The sequence below is a fragment of the Podarcis melisellensis genome, assembly GCF_964234715.1.
Source record: "Podarcis melisellensis genome assembly, chromosome: 5".
Lineage (NCBI taxonomy): Eukaryota > Metazoa > Chordata > Lepidosauria > Squamata > Lacertidae > Podarcis > Podarcis melisellensis.
The window spans coordinates 33190798-33211722 of NC_138537.1; the positions used below are offsets into that span (position 1 = coordinate 33190798).

At 42.2% G+C, this 20925-nt stretch overlaps 1 protein-coding gene across 1 annotated transcript in view; it reads right to left on the bottom strand.

Moving 5' to 3' along the window:
- The window catches only part of CLSTN2 (calsyntenin 2), a 339273-nt gene extending 320115 nt beyond the window's left edge, over nucleotides 1-19158 (bottom strand). The window contains exon 1 of the mRNA XM_081910366.1: nucleotides 18825-19158. Coding sequence (XP_081766492.1) covers nucleotides 18825-18888 — 64 coding nt within the window. The 5' untranslated portion in view covers nucleotides 18889-19158. The remainder of the gene's footprint in view (nucleotides 1-18824) is intronic.
- Nucleotides 19159-20925: the final 1767 nt, after the last annotated feature.

The window sequence follows — 20925 nt, forward strand, 5'->3', positions numbered from 1 at the left end:
GGGCAATCTTTGGCTACAAATTTTCTTTGAAGAGGAGAAACCTTAACCATGATCCTAAGTTCATAAGACATGCTAAACCTTGGCTTGGCTGCTTCATTCCACTGACCTAAAAACTCTGGGACAGAGCAAAGTAGCTGTTTTACACTGAAGGAATCTGGTGGATACCTGTTTGAAACAATAATGCAGCATAAATCATAACAGATTACATTAATTTACTAGAGTCTGATACAGAATCTAATTTAAAATCAGAATTATACTGCACTTCCCTTCTACTACATCAATTACGTCCATAAGAAATGCCTAGCTCTTACAAATTACAGCTGCTGATGCATTGGTTAAATAGCTCCTGGCTGTTTCAAGTTTACTTAAGGTTGCAAGATGCAAGTTGGGTATGTTTAGCCTAGTAAAGAGAAGATTGCAAGGGGATATGATAGCCATTTCCAAATAACTAAAGGGCTGTCATATAGAGAATGGAACAAGCCTGTTTTTTACTGCTCCGGAAGCTAGGACCAGAACCAATGAATTCAAGCTACAAAAAAGGAGATTTTGACTAATTGTGACAGCTGAACAGACTCCCATGACATGTGGTGGACTCTCTTTCCTCTGAGGTTTTTGAGCAGAGGTTGGATGCAAGCCACCTGTGATGTATGATCTAGTTGATATTCCGGCATTGCAGGGGGTTGGACTAGGTTACTCTTGGTGTCCCTTCCGACTTAAAGTTCTATGATTCTAAGTGCCATTTAGAATTCCCCAAAATTTCACAATTCTGTAAAGCAGCACAGTGAACTGCTATTTAGAGCAAGGGGTGTATGAATTGAAATAGCAGAAGCTTCACTGCACATGCAAAATTCACCATTCACTTTTCATGCCAACAATGGGGTCACAGTTGTAGAAAGTAGAAGGTGCCAGATGAGCAGAACAGGGATGAAACTTTGCCCCAAGTAATTAGTTGCATGGCATTTGAGCAAAATCTTTGAAAGCCAAGAACCAATTAAAACTGCCCCCCCAAAACCCTCAATATATTTCTGCCTGCACTTGATGTAAGCATTCCTGCTATGATTAACATGATTTCTCAGCACCTGCCTTAAAAAAAGTCACTCATATGCAAAGCTTTGTTGATTAAGCAATCAGTTAATATTGAATGTCACTAAAGTCTCATTATCTCACCAAGTTGTCAAGACTGGATCAATTCCCATCCATCATCCTGAAAGACTACACTAAGCTTCACATCCAGATTCATGCAACTGATACTGTAATTAAGCAGCAGCCTTAATGATCCAGTCAGACAAGCCAATACTGCAAGCAAGTCTAAACCCAATTCCTCAGGTCTAGCTTTATGAAAAGTTGAGCAACTGTAAATAAATATGGTATATCAGACATGATAAAAACATTCAGTGCCGCAGAGATATACTCTGCTTCTATATACAGTTGTATGAAAATCATTACCATAATGAAAAACATGTCATCATCATCATTAATTGAATGAATAAATAATTATCTTTCTGTCCTGCCCTTCATTCAAAAGGCACCAAGGGTGACAAACATCAAAATATTACAATACAATTTAAAATAAAATAAAAATATGTTTTAAACAACTGAAAACCATCTGGAGACACCTAAATCAATCATAAAGCTCACAATTACTAATTTCAAGATTCCCATTACCAGTATCTTTCAGCCATTAAATGCCTGGGTAAACAGGGATGGCTTACATTGTAAGTCGGTAATGGGGCAGACATACACACCACATCAGAGCAAGCATTTGATGGTGACCCACTGCTGAGAAGCCCATCAGACTTTACTTTTTCTTTAGCATTAACCAGTATCTCTGCATTGCCTCTCAGTCCCATTCCCTTGCCTTTGATCTCTTTTTGCTATAGTCTTTGGAATAGCCAGGACATGTCATAGGAAGGCACAAGCCAACGTCCAGTGGAATTTTTGAACACAGTGGTACCTTGGTTTGCAACCGTTTTGGATTACAACCGTTTTGGATTACAACTACGTCAAACCCAGAAGTGTGTGTCGCTTTTTTTGGATTACAACCTTTTTTCTTTTCTTTTCTTTTTTGGATTACAACCCTTTCTTTCTTTTCTTTGAGGCCCATTGGCGAAAGCGCGCCTTAGGTTACAACCTGTTTTGGTTTACAACCAGACCTCCGGAACGGATTATGGTTGTAAACCAAGGTATCACTATACTATGAGGAGGGTTCCAAAATAGCCCAAAGAAAATGGTCTGAGTCTGGGGTCAGTTTGTCAGCCACTCCTTCAGGACCACTAATTTGGATAGGGAGAAGAAAAGATGGAAGGAAATGGGATCCTGCCAAGCATCTAAATCTAGCCGTGACTGGGTACTAGCACATTACAGTGAGAAGTGCTTTTTGCTTCTCTGCGTTCACCCTACAATCAGGACAGGTAACCACTTCTCCCTACCTTTTTGTATTTCATTAGTTTTACTTACCTCTACCTCTTGGAAGCCCTGAGCACAAAACTATTTCTAGGTGAACTTTTCCCACTCCTGGTTTATTTAGGCTGCATACAGACCATAAATTTCAGGAATCTAACACCCTCCCCCAAAGAATCCTAGGAACTGCAGTTTACCCGTCACAGAGTTACAATTTCTAGCACTCTTAAACTATAGCTCCCAGGATTCTTTGGTAGAGTGCTTTAAATCTTGGTCCAAACTGCACACAATGGTGTGTATGCAGCCTTAATCTCCTTTTGGTTCTGATGGACTTAACCCCTGTCCCAGAACTCTCTGTATCTCCATGGTTTCTAGGCAATGTGGGATAGGTAGTCACTTACAATTTCTTCTGATTTCTGTAGCAGCATTTCAAGTTGCATTGTTCTTTTATTCCTTGTCAGCCATTTTGTGCAAACATTATAATTATAATGAACTGTGATTACTGCTAATTCCCCAAGCACAAAGATAATATTTTCAGTTAATGGACATTGCTAAATTTCCTAAAGATAAACCATGTAATAGTTGCATGTGCTGTGTGCAGTCATCTGTAAACTGCTCCATGAACAAACGTGTATGTTAGAAGTTCATATGTAGGTGTGAAGAAACACAAGGGCAGTAGCAGATCGTTGAATGCTCTCAAAACACTGCTGAGGTAAACTCAGTCTTAAAGCATCTCTCCCTCCTTCCATTAGTCCTCTTTGAGGTTTTTTTGTTTCCTCTTCAGATCACATAAATATTTTGCCTTTCCTTAGCCCTCTTTGTTAATCATTTCCTTCTAGCGCTCCTGAATAAGAGTTCTTCCTGCAGCAGCCTTCTTCCACAGGTATTTTTCCATACTAAAACTTTAGTGCTAAACAAACGGAAAAACAGCTACTATCAATAATTTGGCATAGTATTTATAGCAGACCCATTTCTTCATCCACATCAGAATTTCAGAAAGCCATGGGTCAAGTACAGACTAATCCACTCCAGGACTTTCTGTGGGCAAGCAGGACAAAGGGAATTCTGCAAGGAAGAACATTGGTCTGCACGTAACTGTATGCAAAGCAGGAACTCTAAAGTAAAATTATACCAAGAGCAGTGCAAATCCAGATTCTTATTCCCAAGAGCCACAGGATTCTGAACACAAATTTGTGTCCCCAGTTAAAATATATAAAAAATGTGTTTATGTGAATAGATCGCTGCAGAAACAGAGCTTAGTGGGGAGTGAGTGAGATGGTGGATGTGGTGGCAATATTTGTGGAGGCTTTTAAGTACAACTACATCTGTTGAACAGTTGGTATGGCTTGATAAGAGCAGAAGTGTGATTTTAACATTTATCCATTGTTAGGTAATTGGTTAAAAAAAATACCATGATACTTCTGAAAAACATTATTTGCATGGCTTGCTGCACTGCTAAGCAGCCAAACTGGAGAATGACTTTTTAGTGAAGAGGTAGGTGAAAACACTGTTGCCAGACAAAGTGAGGAAGAGGTCTGTGAAAACACCAACAGTCACATGAACAGTTTCATTTGATATATTTTCTCATGTCTTTGTAGCCCAGCAGGAAACAAGGGCAGGGTGACACAGAGAACAAGGATTAAACGAGACTACCAAACTTGAACATAGTGACAAAGCACATGTAGCACAAACTGCAATTCCCAAACCAAACCATGGTTTCAGATTCTGGTTCGTTGACATCAAACAAACTTTGGTTAGTGAGCCAAGCCAGGTTCAGACATACAAATATAACCCAGAGTTAAACCAAGCAAACTATGATTCAGCTTTACATCTATGTGCAAGAACACCAGCACTCTCCACACTGGGCCAACCAATTACACCACACTGGTGAAAAGTAGGTGAAATTTACAAATAGCTATTGGGGGGGGGGTTCTGCTTCACAGGAAAGGGAAGGAGGGAAGGAAGGAGGGAAGGAAGGAGGGAAGGAAGGAAGGAAGGAAGGAAGGAAGGAAGGAAGGAAGGAAGGAAGGAAGGAAGGAAGGAAGGAGTCTACCAGGTGTATAACCAGTGCTTTTTTGGGGAGGTACTCAATGATACACAGCACCAGCACCTCTTTTTTGTTGTTGTTTAAAAGTGCGACACATAGTGTAGCAACTTCATGGTGAGTACCAACACCTATTTTTCTAGAAAAAAAAGGATTGTGTATAACTATCTTATGTTAAATCTTAAAAACAAAGACAACTTAATTAACTGTAGGGAGGACACCAGTTTTAAGAAATCTGTATCTTAACTCATTTTCAATTATTTTTCATATTTTTTGCTTCCCCAAAGCACTTTAGAAACTGAATTGTACCCAATGAATCTTTCATATGAGCTATAGAACTTAAACATTATGCAGACCATACATAAGAGTTAAAGGAATAAGATTAGCTGCTGAGCATGACCTGCTGTGTATGTTTTTGCTTTGCAGCAGGGAGCACGAAGTCCACCTCAGCAGAAATAATCTGCGTGTCCAGAAATATTGCTAGGAAAATATAGTCTGTTTTAATGAAGTGAAAGAATTGCTGGGCACAAACATGGAAAGAGAACAAGAGCAAACAAAACCTAAGCTGAGGAAAGTCAACATGGCTTCTGAAAAAGGAAGACACTGCCAAATACTTAGAATTCTTTTTGAGTACATGAACAAATGTGCAGACAAAAAAATGTTCTGCAATGTTAGGAATGCATTTGTTTTGCTACAGAAAGTATTGATCTAATTTGTAGAGTTTTTTTCTATTCTAATCAATTCAAGAAGGTTCTGGAAGCTTCTCTGTGTGATACAAGCTGGAAGTTTCCAGCTGACAAGCAAGATTCTATTCTGCCTAGAAACAAGCAGAAGGTTCCTGAAGTTTTGGTTATTCCTTCAGAGAAGCTGAACAGCTGGTTCAAACTGGTTCTGTTATCTCTTCCTGTCAAGGTCATGCTGACTATAAGAACAGGCCAGAAGGAGCCAGAGTTTCTTTTTCTATATATCTTTTCTTCTGGTTTGGTGGTTTGTATATAGAATGCTTATCTTAAGGTTTTATTGTACAGTGGTACCTCAGGTTACGAAGGGACTCTGATCAGCCTAGGACTCTGATCAGAAGGTCGGCAGTTCGAATCCCCGCAACGGGGTGAGCTCCCGTTGCTTGGTCCCTGCTGCTGCCCAGTGGCATAGCGTGGGTTGTCAGCACTCGGGGCAAGGCAAGTAATTTGCGCCCCCTAACCCCTAACCTGCCGCCGCTGTCAGCTTCTTCTTGCTGCTGCCTGGGCTGGGCTGGTGTGGTTCTCTCCCACGCTCAGCACTGCGCTGGGCGGCCGCTGCACTGTCCCTCCCCCAGATAGTCCCTCGCTCTCTCTCTGCACCGCACGCCTGGCACCCACCCCCTCCACAGTGGGCGGCGACCCGGCGGCTCGGATCGGATTTGCACAGCCAGCACTGCAGTGAGAGAGAGTGAGTGAGCCAGGTAGGGGCAGAGAGCTGCAGGTGCGAGCGCCCCCCCCAGATGTTGCGCCCGGTGCGGCCGGCCCCCCATGCTACACCACTGCTGCTGCCAACCTAGGAGTTCGAAAGCACGTCAAAGTGCAAGTAGATAAATAGGTACTGCTCTGGCGAGAAGGTAAACGGTGTTTCTGTGCGCTGCTCTGGTTCGCCAGAAGTGGCTTAGTCATGCTGGCCACATGACCCGGAAGCTGTACGCCGGCTCCCTCGGCCAATAAAGCGAGATGAGCGCCGCAACCCCAGAGTCGGTCACGACTGGATCTATGGTCAGGGGTCCCTTTACCTTTATCTTTACCTCGGGTTAAGTACTTACATTCATTCCGGAGGTCCGTTCTTAACCTGAAGCACCATTTTAGCTAATGGGGCCTCCTGCTGCTGCCGCGCCGCTGGAGCATGATTTCTGTTTTCATCCTGAAGCAAAGTTCTTAACCTGAAGCACTATTTCGGGATTAGCGGAGTCTGTAACCTGAAGCGTATGTAACCTGAAGCATATGTAACCCGAGGTACCACTGTAAATAAAATAGAGCTACTTTCATCTTAAAGTATACATCCAGAAAAGCTATTTTGGGTGGTATAAGGCTTTTTAATATCTAGCCTGGTTAACAGGATGCTGTGTCCTTAGAAGGCTGCTGTGACAATTCTGAAAGACACTTTAAGCTGCTCATCTCAATAGAAACTCAGGTGCCATTTCTGTGGCAGGTCTGAATGAGGTGTATATTATCTGGTATAGTATTATAAGATCAGTTTCAGCTTCTAAGGCCTAGTGATGCAGGCAGGGCACTTGTGGCCATTCAGTAAACTACATCCTCCATTGAACCTTATCCATCATGTCTGATTTGAGTGAGCTTGTTTAACCAGACTGTGTGACTAACTCTTTGGGAAGGAGTGGCACCAGCTACACTAGTACTTAGAAGGCCACTTCTCAAAAAAAATCAAAATAACTCTGGACATAAATATTCCCTTTTTAGGGAAGATGCTGTTCAGCTATAATCACACTTGGAAGAGATCTGGGCACATTCCAATCTGGATTCAGGACTGAATCGCCCTTGGTTGCCTTGATGGATGAGCTTTATTGCCCTTGACATCCTGATGGAAGAGGACAGATGACTGCAAACCTGTTGCTTTTCCTTGATAACTCATCTGCTCTGAGCAGCAAATCAAGTAAAAACTAGGATCCACCAAGCTGTAGCATGCACAAATATATCATGTTTACTAGCCCCTACTTTTTCTCTCAAAGGCTTTCAACTTTGGGGTCGAAATCCAAATATAGAGTTAGCATGCATAAGTATACTGCTTTCAATAAACCTGAAATGTACATCAGATGTTGTGCCAGGAGTTTTAAAAGAATCTTGGGATTTATAGAGGTGAATTATTGAAAAGGTAACTGTAAAAAGTCCACATATTTGAGGATATAGTAGAATCTATAGTGATGTGTACAAACTATCTGAATTATTTGATTGCACAACATGAATTGTCTGCAAATAGGTATTGAAGTGATCTGGCCAAGACTCAGTAGGACGTTTACAACATGGAACAGCTCCAATCGAATAGTCTCCGATATGGCAAGACTCATACCTACTGTGCTCCCACTGTCCCATGGCACAATCATTGCATAGATTCTCAGTTTAACTAGTTGTCAGGTTCCTTCCCCACTGTTCCTATACTCACTCCTTACCTTTGTGTTCTCATACATGTTTTCACAGGATTCCAGAAACTGCAGCATATGCTAGTTTCAATACTGTATATGTTATATGCAAAAAAGAAACAACTAAAAAAAATTCAGTTGATTGGTTTGGATTCAGACAAAGCTAGTTATGCTTTAGTTGTTCCCAACAAAATAAATGGAAAAAATAGTAATTATAAACTTAAGGCCCATTTATGTCAATGGGGCTAAAGAGTTCTGCATTTTGGGATATCTCCAGTGCCGACAAGGTGTTACTGGGAAAGGGAAAAAAAACATGATTAACTAAATTCCAATTGAATCAGAAGCAGCTATGAAGGTGTTGGATAAGTGATTAGAGGCAGCAATGGACTAGATGAAAGAACAAGTTCGTAGCTGGGAGTCCTCATTGTTCCACTGGAGTCCCAAGTGGCCTTTGAGCACTTATGCCTGGCTTAGGCTGCTTGGCCAGCCAAAACCACTTCTGGACCAGGATAGTCTGGTCTACTAACCTACTGTGGAAGATGGTCAGGAAGCAGCTGTCAGGCTAGAGAGTAGGCAGCCCAATGAATCGCTAGTCTTGGAAGTGCTGCAACTTGCTGCCAGTGAACTAAATGCATTAGTACTAACATGCAAAGCTGTAAATGACTTTGGGTCCAAGTACCTAAAGTAGTGACTGCCCCCACCCCAACATCAACCACTTCACGTTTTACTACTGGCAGGTAAGGTCATGTTGGTGGTTGTGCCCAACTGGCACTGACCCATGACCAGGTATTGTGATGCTCACTTACAGAATGTCCTCTCTGGTGAGAGGCAAATTCTCCCCCATTATTAATGAATCAGAAGAATTTAGAAAAATTGCTGTTCACCCAGGCGTTTGGTGGTTGAAATATATTGTTTATAGCAACATTGAAAGTAGTTGTGAAAATATTTGGCGTGTTTTTAAAATGTTTAAAGAGTTTCGGGAGGAAGGGCAGGATAGAAATTGAATACATAGTAACAACAATGCCAGGATCTGAAACTGCTTCCTTGTTGCATTAAACAGGGGATTTACTCACTACCTGCTCTTAGAACTCACTCTAGTGAACTTAAAATGCCTTCTGTGAACTGCTCTGAGCATAATGTATTTGTGGAAAATGTGTTATATAAATAAACTAACTACAGCTACTGGGAACTTCAAAAAGATGCTTGTGTTGAGCTCTCTCTACACTTACTAGATATGACTTCTTAGCCTAGAGCAGCAGCACTTCACAGAACAGGAGGATGGATTTGATTCTACCTTTTATTCCTAAAATGACCATCTCCAAACTGGGTCTCCTAAACTGTTCATTACAAATAGGAGCCTACTAACTTCTTGAAAATGACTGGCTGGCTGTGTATTGCTTTGTTATTTGTGGCTAGTGGGTACATTCTGTTTAACCAACTTTTCAAAAGAAGCAGCCCTTGCTGGTTTACTGTTTAAACATTCCGAGCGCTCACACATTTATTTACTTATTTAAATATTTATAACTGCACTTCCATAAAAATGCAACAAGGCAGTATACACCATTCAAAAGTTAAACAGTAAAAACATTAGAAAATGATACGTGTTTTGCCAACAACATGTTAAAGAATCAGGGATGCTTCAGTTTACTGTTTCTGAGCAAAGGGGCACCATGTTTTCCTCTACAACCATCTAGGATCTCATCTGTTATCCATGACTTCCCAAATAAAATATCTAATTGTTTGGAGATTTAGCACCCTGGAGTGAATTTCATCAAATCCTGCTGATTTGGATTCATCTAAATAGGTTTAGCCTTTCCTGGTCTGCAGTCCGTGTTGTTAAAATTATATTAACCATCTGGTCACAATTCATCCTTTTCAAATGATAAAACAAGATGAACAGGCATTCATTCATCTATTGTAAGCAAGGTCATATTCAAGGTATATCTAGGGTACTGGTTTATTTCAATTTTTTAAGCTAATATAAGCTTTTGATCGAGCATGCATGATTGTTTGGTGACATGCTAGCATAAATACACATTTTGCATGGTCCATTTCCCCTCAATTAAAATAGTTTGCATATTCCTTTGCATTTCTTTTTATTTTATAATTTTGTGACATGAGGGTATATGTATCAGCATTTCATGGAATGTTATTATATTTTATGTCTGGTTTTAATTGTTGTTAGCCACTTCTAGTGCTGTATCACCACCACAAAAGTGGGATCTAAATGCATATATACATTACGCATAAAAACACAGAGCAAGATGTTCCTTAAAACATTCAGGGCCCAGGTCATTCAAATGTTTCCTTGTACATTGCAGATAGGAATTTAGTTCATCAGAATAATTCCTATCCGTAAAGACTCTCCTCCCTGGAAGAGAGGGGAGTGGTTGTGGGCGGGAGCCCGAGCTCCGCCCCTAGCAGGGGCGGTAGCCCCCTGCCTCCTCCACTCACCTGGCTGGCGCCCACGCCCCCTCGGCAGGCACCCAACCAGGTGCCTCCGAGGGGGCGTTTACAGCAACCTTTATGCTGCGGCGCCAGCTCCTCCTCGGCCCCATTCTTCTCCATCGTCTCGTCGCGAGTCACCCACCCTCCACTCCTTTTGAGCTCAGGGTCTTAGTTCCTTGGCCTTGCTATGGACCTTAGGTTGGTCACTCTGGTTGTCCAGGGGGGCTGGTAGGAATTTTTCCATTTGGCATTAGGCTTTTTGGTTTTTTCGCCTACCTCGTAGCAATCGTCACAACTTTCGTGGTATTGGTGGGTAGGTTAGGCATTGGAATAATGTGTTGTGGTGTGTCGAAGGGCTAGGTGTGGCCATCGCCTATGCCTTCAATTTTTGGGTATTCCGTTAAAGGAATCTGGCAGTCATGTACTCTGTCCGATGCCTGCTTGGCGGGAGGCCATGGCACGACCCTCGGTGACATCAGGGGAGAGCCTATAGTTGGATTAGCATCAACATGCTCCACCTACTGGTGAATAAACCCCCTTGTTTTAGACATCCAATGCCTAAGCCAATACATTTTCACTGCTATAATCAATAAAGTTGTGGCCTTTTCAGAATAATTCCTATCCGTAATGTGAATTTCAGTTACATTGTTGTCTTTTGGTGTTTATTATGTTGAATTTTTAATTTAAAAAGGAACAGTTCGAGCACAGACCCGCATATTCCTTTCTCTACTAAAGCTTTCATATTCGGCCTTCCCTTCACTAGTTTCCATGGACCATTTAGACAATACAGACAGCTATAAACAGCCCAGAGTATGTCAAAGCAGTATAGAGAATCTCTTACATTTTAGCTAGCTGTGAAAGAACTGGATGAAGTTAACAAAGACCTTTACAATTTATTTATTTATTTCTTGAATGAATAACTATAGTAGATAAGTTACTATTCAATTTCAGTTGCTAGGATATGTTAACTTTGTCTTTTTAAAAAAGCCTTACTCTAAATAAGATTGCTATTCAGCTGCCTCATAAATATCAGTGCCTTCTACCCTATATTTATCTTTGGCAGTATTTTTGTAAAGCTTAGCTGGGGACAGTAAATCAACCTTTTCTGCAAGCCATCTTAACTTGTTCTACCTATCTATATTTTGAAGTCACCATTTCATTTAACTAGAGTACATTGTACAGTCCTGCTGACACAACATACAGTAGTATCTCTTCCAACAAGTTTCCAGAGCTTGTTTCCAGTACATTTATAATTAGAACAAGCATCATTCGTGTGCCTGCTAAGAGCAACTGCACGTATTATTTTTCATTATTTATACACCTAAAATCATTTGTCAAATGTGCATTTATCAGTACATGACCAATGTGCATAAAACTGTCAGGTTGTTATTAGCAGTCAGGTTTAGGTCTTCAGTGCAGCCTGCTACCGACATACTTTATAGTCTTTATCTTGGCTACAATTCCTGAAATATCTATTGCTAAAACCATGTCTGTTTAAGATTTCTGAGGGCACTGCATATGCCCACATTGCATGTTCATCATGCTACTATAGACATACTACAACATAAACATAATTAAAATCATAATTAAACTGCTGTACTTTCACTTAAAATTTTGTTAGACCTAATGGATTCATTGAGGCAAAGGTAAGCAACCTGCACTTAAGCTGTGATTGGAAAAACCTCAACATGAGAACTGGAAAGAAAGTAGTGTGGCTATTTATTATTATTATTTTAACGGCAATTTAATAGGCAAAGGAGACTGCAATTTCCAAAACACTGCTGTTTAAATGCATGTTTGGAGAATAATCCAGAGCTTATCTCAAAAACCAAAAAGTTGTGTGAAGGAGCCTGCAATCTTGCCAAATAATCAGGTTTCTCCTATGTAGTGAGCAGTATGGATGAACAAGAACTACAGCTCCATGGCAGATCTAACTGAATCCTGTGCGTGCTCGTACACATGCATACTGCTTTTTGAATTGCAGTTGTTACTGTGAAAGAATGCAGAAGATAATGGGATCGATCTATACAAAAGTTCCTTCCGTTTTATTTATTTATTTTATTGCATTAATTAACCAGACTTCTCTCTTAAGTGTTAGGGTGCAGCACATTACGACACAGTACATAAATAATCAAATTGTAAACAACAGCACAACCAATATAATATCACTAAAAGCAGAATGATCATATATCCCCACAAGCTTTAGGGGAAAGGTGCACTTGCATGCCTTCTAAATACATGCAGAGTTGGCACTAGGCAAACATCTACAAAGTAAAAGTTACAAAGTCTGGGGGCTACTGCAGAGAATGCCCTCTCACACGCCACCACCCCACAGATTTCTGAGGGTGATGGAATTGCCAACAAGGCAATAACCTCCTCTGCCAAGCTTAACTCTTACATCAGTCAAGAGGACAAGGCACTTTCAAGTATTTGCAATCCCAGTTGTTTAGGGTTTTGCATGCCAAAGACAAGACCTTGAATTGGGACTAGGATAGGTAGAAAATGCCATTCTCTCAGAAGCAGTGTAATACAAATTCTTCCAGCCAAACAGGTCAGTAGTCTAGTTGCCTTCTGCACTTCTTTCAACATTCTGAGTTGTCGTCTTCAAGGAAAGCCCCACATACAGCACATTGGCTAGAAGGACAGAAATGATATTTTGCCAATTCCATTTCTCAATATAGCACCCAACAAACCTCTAGGACATAGTGAGAGGTGATGCTGAACTCCTCTCAGGAAATGCTGCTACTGGCCAAGAGGAAAGTCTGGATCCAACACTATGTGATCACAGTTTCCAACCAATGCAGACTGAACACTCACATTATACCAGTACTGCAACAGATGGTATCTAAAAACAAGATCACACAAGTCATAGTGTATGGCTTGCCAGGAGGAAGAAAGAAGACCATCAACTCAGAATGCTGCTGGCTCATGGCTCTGGTTTTATATTAATACAAATGCTTCTCCAAGATTAAAAAGTATCAAGGTAACAGGTGATAATAACAAAACTGAGATGGAGTGATTTATATTTCATCCACTATCTGAAAGCATTGCAATGTGCAGTCTCTGCTGTAGGTTCAACAGCATACTATGGCACCCTACAGCAAATTCCTAAAAACAAAAACGAATTTTGTAGTATTTCTATTTGGATTATTTTTTAAACATCCATGACACAATATCATAGCTACTCATGAGGAGAAGCAAGATATAAGCATTATTGTTATTTAAAGAGGGAGACAAAGCAAGAGGAACAAAACAGTTCACAAATATTATTTGGTTTAATTCCTGTAGCACAGCCTTCCCCAAGCACGGCCTTCCAGACCGAACTCATAGTCTTCCCTTATTATTGACCGTTCTGCCTAGTCTGAGCAGTTGCACTTCAACATCAGGAGAGAACCAAGTTGGGAAAGGCTGCTCTTGCTAGACTCTTTAAATATCAGAAAGTCTCCATTATCTCTCCCCAAGAGTGGTATTTCTCATCCTACATTCTATATACATTTATTAGTTCTTACAGATTCAGCCATCCCTTTTATACTTATAGAATCCTCCATGATTTGTTGTGTTATTCCTGCTTTTCACATTTCTAATAATACCCATATTTCCACATAGCCATCATTCCAGTAAGAACCAATTCACAAGTTGACATGGCTTGTTTGAACTGAACTGTGCTGGAGCTACATCACTGCTCCACCACAAGCACAAGTTGGATCACACCTAAGCTACCATAGGACAGGTGTTCATGGTGCACTAAATGAAAATTTCACTGCAAGTTCTGTTAGGCACAAAGAGCCACCACTATTGCAGTTCAGGTGAAATAGATTCAGTCCCAGTGTGATGATCTGTTAGCATTCCCATCTTCCATAGTTCAACTGAAGAGGTTTTTCCACTGATCTGGAGTGCCTGTTACTCCAGTTTAGAACCTGCACCTACAACATATTATCTAAATCTACTCTTGGGCAATAGATCCAAATTGCTCTCTAAACATTGGGGAAAGTCAGATTTAGCTTTGAGATTAAAAAAAAGCTCTGCAAGAAATACATTAATAAGCACAAGAAGGGATCAGTATTATGACATCAGTATGCATTCTATGTCAGCCTGACCAAGTAGCTTCAGGAACATTTTGCATGAAAGATTAGGTATATATTTTAAAATGTCATTAGAAATAGACACATCATAATCTATCTGTGTGGTGTTGGTGGGGAGAAATACATATAGTTGATTTTCATCTACATCAAACCCCATTATTTTAAAAGGTACTACTTTAAAATTGTATAACCTTAGGCTGTATTAATATTTCACAGTTTAGCTAATTATTTTACCAGATGAAGAAACAAGTTGCAGTTCCAATCAGTTTGCTACAAATTTTTTTGTCCATTTTTCTCACAGATATCTTATTAAATAGCATTAAGGACAATTTGCTATTAAGGGTAGCTATTTCCTATCACCCCTGCACTGGGCTAGCTAAAATTATATATTTTCTTAATATAATCCTCTTAAAAGTAAGAGGGGATCTCTTTGAAGCAAGTAAGGCAAAATTGAGGTTACTGTTCAAGAGACCTTGAATTACGCACTTTGAGAAAGAGGGCAAGGGCAAAGTTGCAATTTAAAGAGACTGAAATGAGGATTTAGCAAATCTAAGTATTTTCTTCAGTATTTGATACAAAATATTGTAAGCTGCCTTAGGGACTGACACTTCATATCAGATGTTCTCTAGTGCTGAGTAACTCCCGCCAGGAGTTTTCTTTTTGCATAGCTTACAAAGCAAGGGAAAAGATTCATAGTGCAAGGTCACACATCTACCATACAAAAAGAGCTGCTGTAAGAATGTCTTATATAAAAATAGCCCATGATGTACAGCAACTTAACTTTCAAGAAATCCAAACACTGTAGCAACTTTAAGTATTTCCAATAATACTGAAGAGCCACGGCGCAGTGGTGGTGGATCTGCTTTGAATGCCTAAGTTCCCAGGATCAACCACTGGCATCTCCAGCTAGAACTGGGGATGGTCCTTGAACCTGTGACTCTGTAGAGTAGCTGCCAGCCAGTTTGTAGACATTACTGAGCTAAATGAATCAGGTGGGCTGACTAGATATGAGACAGCTTCCTATGTTGAGAGCCAGTGTGGTGTAGTGGTTAAGAGCGATAGACCCGTAATCTGGGGAACTGGGTTTGCGTCTCCTCTCCTCCGCATGCAGCTATTGGGTGACCTTGGGCTAGTCATGCTTCTCTGAAGTCTCTCAGCCCCACTCACCTCACAGAGTGTTTGTTGTGGGGGAGGAAGGGAAAGGAGAATGTTAGCCGCTTTGAGACTCCTTCGGGTAGTGATAAAGCGGGATATCAAATCCAAACTCCTCCTCCTCTTCTATGTTCTCAATACTAGACTATATCCTAATACAGACAATCAGTGGTCTGGTTCCTATGACATGGTAAACCAGGAGACATTCCCTGGATTAAACAGACATTCATTCATGAACCAGGCAATAAGCTTTAAGCTCCTCAAGGTTTGCTCTTATTTCATTTATTATTATTTTAAGGATATTATATCCAAAACACCCACTAACCTATATCGTAGGAGTATAGGGGCTTCTTGAAGTATCCTGCGATCAAGTAGGCCTGCGTTAAGCTAAATATCTACAAACAATATGACTTATCACATTAAAGTAGGGCAAAAATCTTGGTAACGCCAGTTTATTAGGCTCATCTAATGGCAACAACTTGCAACATCTATCACAGTAACTGGTGATCTTCAGCAAAACATTTCTCTACTGTGAACAATTTACTCTAATGTCAGTGAAGTGCCCTGCATACAGATTTATTGCAAGGCATAAGGAAGAAGCAAGATGCCTGTAGACATATTCTAGTTTATTGATATATAGATGAAGGAGAGGTGTATTTTTGTCCGTATTACTCAGAGAAGTGCCAAGTACATTGGTGGTGACAAATAAAATATTTGTAATAAATGTATCTGATTATACAGACCGAAATGTGAATATATCTCAAAGTTATACTGGCTCCCTTTGGGTTGCAGCTGTTATGGACAGTTTTAGATATTTGTGATCTGCCCTTCACCCAAAAGGTTCTAGGGCACCAGACAACAAAGATTCAAAGCATGATTCACAAGAACTAAAATTAATATAATCCATGTCATAAAATTCAGAATACCAAAATTTACTTGTAGATACAGAGTTGTTTTTTGGAAAGGTATTATTGCTCTTTCCAAGGCCACAGAATGAGCAAGCAGACATGCTTGTGATGTCTCCAAGCAAAAGGATTCAGGTATAGAATATGTATTTTCATACATACAGAGTCCTTACACTTTACAGATGAAGAGGGTAAGTCAAACTACAATTGGGAACAATAGCCAGTTCATGCTACTGTTTGCTTCCTGCATCATCCTGACAGAATCACACAAAGCGCAAAACTTTATCAGGCTAGGTGCTAAGAGGATATTCTCAGAATGGCAGTGGGGCAGAGCACCTTTGTAGTAACTGGTACCATCCCAGAACCACAGCAGATAGAGATGTGTTTGTTCATACACAGAACAAACCAAAGAGTCTGATAGTTCTCTTCAGTAGCCAGTACAGGTAGTGAGCACGTGAGTCGCTCAGTTACTTATGTCTTCTTTGACACTGAAGCCTCTGTGTTTTTCAGCAGGAAATAACAAGAGGTGGACTGACTTGCAGCTCTCAAACAGTAAATCAGCTGTACAAAGACCTCAAAGTAGGCAACATCCTCCTTCAAGCTACCAAGCAAACCCCAAACATATCATATTGGGAGGGGGGAAATCAATTAAACATATCAAGCATTCTTTGCAATCATAGTACCTTTCATCTAGATGTTCTACAGCTGCTCTTTATAAAGAAACCAGAACTTGAAATTCTCACACATATTTACACAAATGAAAACAAAATCACAATGGGAAAGTAACTGGTGGAAACTGCAGCCATTCTCCATATTTAAATACGTCATCAAGAATGAAAGTATAATATCTTGTTGACATCTTTTTATGTCTCTATAATGGTCATTAAAAAGTCTTCTTATATCAAGCACTAAACATCATGTAAAATTGTAGAAGTCTAACAATGCACTTTGCAGCCCCCCAGTGGTAAAGTAGAATTCGTAACTTTGACAGAATTCATATGTACCAGTTTTTATAGAATAGCACTCCTCAAACACCTACAGACAAAACTCTCACATTTGCCAGAAGGAAATCATATGGGGGTTATTATAAAGGAGATAAATAGAGGGACAACTGCCAGCTGCTCTATTTCTGTCCATTGCTTGTAATCTATATTGCAATCAAACTGCATGCAAAAGACAAAGATTATAGTAACTGGGCTGATGACCTCAGTGCCTTGTGCTCAAATAATCTATATTTCTGCTGGTTCTCAGAGTATAGTCCTCCAAGTTCCTGTGAATTAATGTTAATGTTTTGTCCTAAGCATAACACAAACAGCAATGAACAAACTTTCAGATCACAACTATGGCATTTACTGTCTTTAAGAAACAGTGACATTTTCAAAGCAGTGCTTAGTAAAGTTCTCACCACTTCTGTTTAACACTGAGCAGTTGGCATCCTCATCCTAGAGAAAGATTCACGGCAGAAATGCAAGACAGAGAAAGGGAAATCATTTACTTTTTGAGAGCCAAGGTGAACCACAGATGTCACCAGCAAAACTAGTTGGGTTAAAAACAGAAATTACTAATGCATACTATCAAAATAAATCTATGAATAACATGTTTCATCATAGAGGGAATACCAAAAGCCACCTGGGGTTATCTAAGCAGTTTAATGCTACAGAGACTATTATTATTTTCCCTGCCAAGTTTTCCTTTCTCTCTGACAACATTGCTTTCCATTGAAGCAACACCATAGCAAGGGTGAAAAGTCTTAAATGTGTTTCATACTGAACCAAGGAGGAGTATTGCAAAGTGGAATGAATGGAAACTCCAGGGCCAAGTGGGCTCCCCCAGCTAAAATGAAAAACGAGTGTTTTCTGTGTTAGGCAGGCTACGCCAATGTTTTGGTGTCTTCAACTTTTCTGATGCAAGAACCGAAATACCCAGTTTCAGTGTGTACTACTGTACACACAACCCATCTTCCCTACCGATTCGAATACCCCCTTCAAATAAGCCCTTTGGCCAGAGGTCCACGCAAAACAGACTCCTTTCTAGACTGGAGCTCCATGAGGCGAATAAACATTCCGCCCCAGTGTCGCCTCCTCATTTGCAGCCACTGGCTGCCTTGCGCTCAGCCAAGCAATCCGTTTAAGCCCCGCCAGGGTCAGAGCGCCCGTCTGCGAAGAGCGATGCGTTCGAGGCACTTCACCTTCCCCGAGACTTCGCTCCTGGCCCAATCGCGGCAGCGCCAGCACGCCTGCCCAATTGCCCCCCAACTCCAGCGGCTTCCCCTCGCCCTTCGCCTCACGACGCCTCAAACTTTCCCCGGCTCTTCTTTCCCTCAGGGATGCGTAACGGTGAGGGAGTCCCTCTTCCTCGCCGCCTCCCACCCCCCCCCTCTTCTCTCTCCGAGGCGAGCGAGCTTCCCCGTCTCCACCTGCCGTTTCCAGGTGCAGCCAACGAAGCTTCCCCGCTTCCCTCACCAAGACCAACGGCAGCCCAAGCGAAGGAAACTCCTCCGGCGCGCCACCACAGCCTCGTCAAGCGCAACAAGCCCGCCAGACACAACAAACGCTGCCGCCCCGGGAAGGAAGCGCGGGCGACGAGGCGGCGCCCCTCACACCTGCGCGCAGCCTGGCTTTGCTGGGAAGGAGGCGGCGAGGCGAGGCGGGAGGCAGGGAAACTTCACTTACCTTTGGCGGCGAGGAGACTGGCGACCCCGCACAGGAGCAGCGCCCACTCCCAGCACTGCCTCATCCTCTCGGCGACCCGGTCGAGCAGGACGCGCTTTCTTCTCCTCCTCCTCCTCTTCCTCGGCTTTTATCACAGCCGTCTCCCTTCGTCGAGGCGGAGGAAGCTCCGGGCTGCGCCGCGCGCTCCCTCAGACCGCTCGCCTCGCTGGGCTGTGGCAGCGGAGGGAAAGGGAAGCGAGGAGAAAGCTGGAGCAGCCGCGCGCGCGCCGCGGCGTCTGCTAGAGGAGGATGACGGCTACTGCTCAGTCATTCGCAGGCTTTACTGCCAGGACCAAAGCAGCTCTCCGGCTTTCAGCGCGGGACTGCTGCAACGTCACGGGGAGGAGATGCGTGAATATTCATGAGGAGGAGGGGCGGGGGGGAGAGAAGAGACGCGGCTGGAAGGATGTTCGGCGCGCGCAAACTACGGCGAAGGAAAGCACGCTTTCAGAAGGCTGCCACTTTCATTCCGCAGGAATAGCCTCTGAGTTGGGGGCTTTAACCTCTTCTGCCTTCTCTGGATCTTGCAGCCAGAAGGATCGGGTGCTGGCTGCCCCGGGCGAAGGTGTGAGAAGCCACCTCTTCCTGCTGCGCACCTGCTTTCTCGGGTTGGTGCAGCGCGGAAGGTTGGCTACGAAGCAGCCACTTCATCTTCTCACTTGCTCACCTGAGTTCGCGCTCTCTGTCTTGGAGGAGAAGGCTGCAGCTCAGCTAGTCAAATCCCAGGGGCTGCTCCTTGCAGAATCTCGCACCCTGCTCGGCATTAATGGTTGCCACTGCCTTTGATTCCCTACCTCCTCTCTCCCTCTGAAATTAAGCTCTTGCTGCTCATATGTTTCCTTTCTTACGGAAGAGCAATAGAAAGGATGGGGCCCAGTTATGCAGAGGAAATAGGGGGCAGGGACTGGCTGCTCCCTCACCCGCTCTCTCTGAAGAGCATGTTGGTGAGGGATTGGGTTTTCACTGGGCTCACTCTCCACTGCTGTGCCACCCAGCAGGAGAGCACAGGTGGGCAGTTGAGGTGACTGCTTCTTCCATGACCAGCCCCTAAGCAAGCTCTTTACAGAGTATCCATCCAGATTTGTTTGCCCAAAGCTTACACAAGAGGCTAGACCATGGTTGCAGGGATGCTATAGGACAATAAACATTTATCCTGATTTACTTGCACTGTGTTTGCATTTCCTGTTACCCATTTGTTCACCCCACACTTATCATTGCATTCCCGTGTCACTTTCCTGGCCGCAAGAAGTCTTTTTTAAAAAGTGGGTTTGTTGCAATAGGGTGACAGAGCAGTTTAATCACTTAAATTGTGCAAACCTAAATTACCAGTATACACTTGAATCCCTCCTGCAAAATACTGACAGACTGGAGGTGACCCTGTGTGATGTAATGCCCAGAGAGGGAAGGTGGACAAGTGGACAGAGGCAGCTGCTTGTGCTGACTCTTAAGGTTTTCTGCTGTTACCTAGAAAGCATGAGAGAGAGGCGTTAGCTACGCTACCCTGTGGTTTTTTGTGGGTGGGTTGTTTTTTGTTTGTTTGTTTTTTGCACATTCCATTCCCACCCACCCGCAAGAGCAGGAGGTGTTGCCAATGGTTCTAGGGTGCTCCCTAGCTTGTGACATCCCTCCTTATCCACTCTCTGCTCCAGGGCAGAAGAAGGGATGGCTGTTATTTGCTATTTGACCACCTTCACTAATCAGTAACAGTGCTAAGTGGCTGCTTTACTTTCAAAATAAAAGTGGCATTATTAAACACACTTTAAAAAAACACACCAAAATATGCTTAATTTAATGTAGGTGTTTAGCTTAATGTAGGAGTCACCAATGTGATACCTATGGGTGCAGTGATGCCCCTGAAATCTTCCCCTGGTGCCCATGAAACTTCTAAGCCTTCTATTCACTGAACCCTTGGTCATGAGGTGTTCCTTGTTCTCTTTTGAAAAGTACATAGAGTTGAAGGAGAGATTTAGAACAAGAATTCTTGTTCCCACTTCCCCTTTCAGTTCTATGTGCTTTTCAAGATTCCAGTTAATTCTATTGGATATGACCTAAATCCTTTGGT